This window comes from Seriola lalandi, unplaced genomic scaffold (assembly GCF_002814215.2).
Source record: "Seriola lalandi dorsalis isolate HSWRI2012SDOR001 ecotype SW California unplaced genomic scaffold, Sedor1 jcf7180002055008, whole genome shotgun sequence".
NCBI classification, from domain to species: Eukaryota; Metazoa; Chordata; class Actinopteri; order Carangiformes; family Carangidae; genus Seriola; species Seriola lalandi.
Genome location: NW_019525551.1, coordinates 3,402,693 through 3,408,508, shown reverse-complemented (window position 1 = coordinate 3,408,508; position 5,816 = coordinate 3,402,693). Strand labels below are relative to the sequence as shown.

At 43.0% G+C, this 5,816-nt stretch overlaps 1 protein-coding gene across 1 annotated transcript in view; it reads right to left on the bottom strand.

The window, feature by feature from the left end:
* The window catches only part of zfpm1 (zinc finger protein, FOG family member 1), a 111,818-nt gene that overhangs the window by 54,623 nt on the left and 51,379 nt on the right, over positions 1–5,816 (bottom strand). The window contains exon 3 of the mRNA XM_087171511.1: positions 2,719–2,856. Within this exon, the coding sequence (XP_087027637.1) occupies positions 2,719–2,856 (138 nt within the window). The remainder of the gene's footprint in view (positions 1–2,718; positions 2,857–5,816) is intronic.

Below are 5,816 nucleotides of genomic sequence, written 5' to 3'. Positions count from 1 at the left end.
CCCCCCCCCCTCCTCCTCCATTCCCCTGCCTCACTCACCCGGCAGTTAGTTTGTGAGGAGGAGAGGAAGAAAGAAAAAAAAAAAAAAAGACGATGGACCCTATCAGTGCGCATCATAGTGCTACCATCAACCAGCCACCGCACAGCAATTAATATCGCTCCAATTACTGTTAAAGGGACAAGGCTGGGACAGGACGATAATGAACACATCCTCTCTTCCCCACCAGAGGAATTAAAATACATGTGCACACACACACACACACACTCGTAAACACACGCACACTTGATACTGTATAGACACACATGCATAGACGTACATAAAACGTGCACAGCTTGAAAAGGAAATAATGCGAGATAGTGCGGTAATCTTCTTGCATTGTTTAACTCATTGAAGACAACAGACAGAGAGAAATAAATAACCAAACAAACCTCGATAAGAGAGGAAATAAATAATAAAATTATGGCGATTTACTTGTTATCTCCTCTTAGCCGCGTGTGTGTGTGTGTTTGTTACGACTTGAATAAATTTTCCCCGGCCTGTCATATTTACATTTCTTACAGGGGAACAGTAGGACACAATGGACCCTGAAAGACACTTGGAAGAGGCAACGTGTAAGAGCACCTTCAAGATGCACACAAGAACACACAGACACACAAACACAGCCATACAGAGCTGGTGAGATCCACCTGAGAGCATATTAAAGGTCCATTTAGTCTAAAGGTAGATGTCCATGTGTTTGATTATAAAGCAGGTCTAGGTTCTATATTAATACTGTGAAAGTATCAAAGCCTCAGTCCACAGAGAAATGCACACAGCCTGTATTCAGAAACTGAGCCTTAAAACCAGCCGTCAGGAATTCTGGAACTTTGTGATGTCACAAGGAAACAGGCACTGCCCTCAGCCATGCCCCAAACCCCACCCACCTGGACCAACTGTCCAAATGTGTCAGGATTTGGATTAAGTTTACCTAAAATCTATCATAATTTTATTTGATCACTATTAAAGACTCTTATTAGTGTTTTGTGCGGCCTCTCAGCCTTTCAGCTTTTCATCTTTAGTTTTTGACTTGTTTTGTGTTGTGACTGAGTGTGGACTGCAAACTTGCTTACTCACAGAGAGATATCCACCAGTTGGATCAGAGCTCTGGAAAACTATGAGCTTCGTTGAAATCTTTGTCTATGTCGCTGCTGCCTAAGCAAAGTATATTTCGTGTATACAGTGTACTCTTCCACTGCTTGGTGGAATTCTGTCGAGGACTTGTCACAGTAGGAACAGCATTCAGGTCATAGCTTTAAATAAGTTTGACTTAAGCCAAACACCGGTCCACACTGGTTTACCAAATTAACTCCAGGTGTCACACTTCACTCTGCAGATGTTCCTGAGTGGAACATGAGACTGAATGTAGCGATTCCAGTTCACTTGGTGGCAGTAAAAAACCTCTAAGCCGGTTCACCAACCGCCAATACTGAACTTTGTTCTTGTTCATGTCGCTAGACTCGCGTCGTCAGTTAATTCGAAGCCAGACGCTAGTGACACCGTTTCTCCGTTTATAAACAAACATAACATTATGTTAATGACATTTTTATAGTCCTTATTACTAATACAAAACAAGTTGGATTTAGCGCCATGACGCTGTTGCCACTACTTTTACATTTGCCAGAACCTGTCATAATGAAAAAATGTCAGTTCAGCAGGTTCACATAAAATCAAACCGGTTTACGCTCCTACACCAGACCACACCGGCAAAACCAAAAATCGACCCAAACCTAATACAGGTAGCAGATACTAATAAAATTGACAATGATTTCATTTGTTTATAGAGGCCATTGCAATGCAACGCCTACAACACTTTGATTTCATTTATGATTACTGCAAATAAAAAACAACAACAAATAGAGCTACTGACACAAGTCCAAACTAACTTCAACCCAACTCAATAACATGCGTCCAGTAACTGGTATTTATTAGGATAAGATTCGCCTGGTGTCAGACCAGTGTTAAGGCTTGATGAGCAGCCCTGTTAACCCATGACCACTGACCACCATCATCCACAGTTACTTGTAGTGAAGACAGAGAACATGTAGCTGCTCTTGCGATTAGTCTTACTTTAATCCCATTTTCAGTTCATACTCATCCTGCTTCTTTTTTGTCTTACTTAATAATGTACGGAAGTCAACTGGTGCCGGCAGCAAGATGAATGAACCATTCATAACATCTGAATGTGGGTAACAGCTGCCATCACTACGAGTTGTGAGTTGTAAGAGGCATATTGTCTCATGCTTGGTTGGTTTAATGGATAATGTGCATTTCTTTACTGATTGAATTGAAGCCCTTCTATGAGGTCCATTTATCCGTAACATTACTTTAGGGCAGGGTGGAGGTATGTCCCAATATTTACTATTGCATTTGAAGCAAACAAGACTTTTTCAAATATCATTCTGCCATTAAATGCTGTGAAAGTTTTGTTTTCTTTTGGTTGACACTGAATATGACCCTTCTTCCATGATTTCATCATCAGTGCTTCCTGTGTTAAAACTCCATGCAAATCATTGACTAAAAAGCTCTGTATAATTATTGTGTATGTAACTAAAGAAAAGAGTTGGATTCATTACAGACCAAGAATGACAGTTTACTGTCCCTGTTCAGTTTTTATATATTTGTATGGGTACATTCCAACAATCAAATGAATCACAGTCCATATGATGTGAGCAGACATACCTGGACCCCTCCACTGTAACACCTCCTCCTCTTCCTCCCCATCATCTTCCTCCTCCCCACCGCTGTGTGTTGGACCTCGCTCTTCCCCGTCCTCGTCTTCGTTATTGGTGCCTCCTCGAGAGTCCTGCGTCTTGGGCTCTGGATACACAACACAAACACATTTAAACATACTATTGACTTCTGGCAGCTTCAGTTCAAAACTTATTACAGTATTAGCTTTCAAAACCACTGAAAACTTGTGTGTCTAAATGTGTGTAAATGGGACTGTGTGTGTGTGTGTGTGTGTGTGTGTGTGTGTGTGTGTGTGTGCGTGTGTGTGTGTGTGTGGGTGTGTGGGTGTGTGTGTGTGGGCAGTGGCTGTTCCTGTCTGTTGATCAAAGGCAGTGGTGAAATGACTCCCCGAGCTGTGTAACACAACACCTCGCCGCACGAGATGGACCCTTAGATTCTCGTTGCAACTGTGGAGAATCAAAGAGTGATCAGAAACTTCCCTTCTTCCCTCTCCACACCTTCACTTTTGTCTCTTTCTGTTTGTCTGCATCTGTGCCCAGCATCCTTCTCTTTCGTTCTCCTTACTGAACGTAGGTGGGTCTCATTGTGCCCCCCCCCTCATCTTTCTCTCTTCTATCTTTCCATCTCCTCCCCCCTCCTCCCCTCAGCCTGTCACCTTCAGCAGGGACTGAGGCTGCCTGTGTTCCTCTAATCAGCATTGATATCCCTGCCATTGATCAAGCTGATTACACAGCCTCCTGCACGCTGATCAAAGAGATCCATGTGTGGTTATGCACGTGGCTGGACCTGTGCGTGTGTGCTTCAGTCTGAATGGCTGGATGTGTGTGTGTGTGTGTGTGTGTGTGTGTGTGTGTGTGGGTTTTTATACAGCATGCACAGGATATGTGAACCCTGACCTTTGCCTCTGCAGCTGTTATCAGCCAGTTCATCATACTGCTGGGTCCCTCCCTATTAGTGTGACTCTTGATTAGTTAGATCAGATTAATAGTTACATCACAGCACCTCCGGGTATCTGAGCTGAGGATCTCTCCTTGTTCTCTGGTCTTGCATCATCATCAGAAGGGTCAGGGTGACTCAAATGCTGACTGCGTGGAACCAGATCACAAACATGTCACCATTAACCTCACTGATAATTTACAGCAAAATAAAATGACCCGGTTTTTTCAGTTGAAAAATAGACAAGGGAACTATCTTAAAAAATCAGAAGGTGCTTTCTTAGCAGTATCAAAGTGTACTGAAGAGACTGTCCTGTCTGTGCAAGCAGCTTATTACGACCAAGCACCAACATCCGAGGCTGAAAACTGAGGCCAAAACTGAAGTACCAAAAACTGCAGTTCCTCTAATGACCACTAGAGTCTGGCTCCAGCAGTGAATCAATCCCCAGACTCCCATGTTAAAATGTCCAACTTTACAGCAGAAATAAACATGTTTACAGCCTGGTACAAAAACAGTTTTGGTCTCTAGAGCTAATTTCTTCCTTCATGACACCTATAACTATAACTCACCTGTTTACATTTTATTAAGACTTAAAGTTATGTAGAATTGAGGGTGTGGCCTCTTTGAGAGACAGGTGGCTGAGTGTATTTTTGCCACAAACCAGCATGCACCAAAGTCTCCACACACACCCCTCCTCTTTGTCCATTTTTGGAATAGCTGGAAGTGAGGGGCGGAGTCAGGCACTGCCAAGATGGTGACAGTGGAGCAGCTCACTCCGAGTTTCAAAACTGCTCTTCAGAAACCTGTGGGTGACGTTACAGAGTCTAAGATTAAGATCCATAGTTATGTTTTATTGTTAGGTGACCTCTAGTGGCTGTGGTAAATGTGACGTGAGCAAAGGAGGAAGTCAGGTGATGAAGTATGAAGAGCGACAAAGTCGGCGTCAGGAGGAAGTTGGGCTGGATTGATGGGTAAAGAAAACACAGGACTGTCACACAACAGACCGCTGTCTACTGTCTGAAACCAGTTTTTCTTTTATCCATGACTGTTCCACAACCTGAGCCTCGCATCATAACCACGACAACGAAGGTCCTCTAGCCTTAAGGAAGTACTTATTTTAACGCATACTACGATCGAAGCCTAACCAAGCAGTCAGTGTCTAAACCTAACCAAACGCTGATCATTCCACAACTTTAACCGCATTTTTATCATTGTTACCACGACAACAAAAGTCTTTTAAACCTGCTGCTTGTACGCTCCAGAGGGTTGAATTATTGCTACCATAACAAAAAAGGCCCCAGTATGCCTGTTGTTGATAGATTCCAATGGGTCGTATCCAAGTGTAGAGACAAACCACCTACATAGATGATCGTTTAGGTTGGAGGACTTGCTACTGCTTTCAAATAATGTATAAATGTATTTCCCTATGTAATTTAACATACAATATAAAAATGATATGAAGCTCCTGACTGGACAGTTTTATCAAATAAAACATCACACACTACCAGAATGTTTTGATGTGTAAAGACAACACATCACACGTCATTAATAATGTAACTAAAAACATATCTATAACAATCTAGAGTTGAAGAGAAATCCAGGTTTCATTTGTTGTAACTCTCAGTATTTAAAAAGCAGTTCATCCCCTTCCTCTCCTCGTTCCCTCCGTCCTTTGTCTGATTCCCAGGCCTCCTAACTTTTGCCCTTCTCCTCGCTTCCTCCACACTTGCTCCATCTTCTCTCATCCCGTTGTGTGCTCTCTCTCTCTCTCTCTCTCTCCTTCCCCAAATCCCACCCCATCTTCAGCTCCTACCCGATAACACCTCAGCTGTCTGCACAAAGACTGTGTTTACCCTTGCATTCCCACTCCGATAAAAAGCAATAGCTCCCGATCAATAGTAGCCATAAACGCCCCATCACCATGTGACGCCGTCACACTCCGTCGTTATTAATGTAACAGTTGAGAGATTGGATCTGCATTGTCAAATAAATCAACACACACGCATACACACAAACACACTATCCATCTTCACGTCACATCCACCTTTCAACCTCATCCACACACAAACACTCATACATGGCAACATACTGTACACACTCTAAAGCAAGCAGACCCACACACACACACACACAGACAGACAGACAGGCAC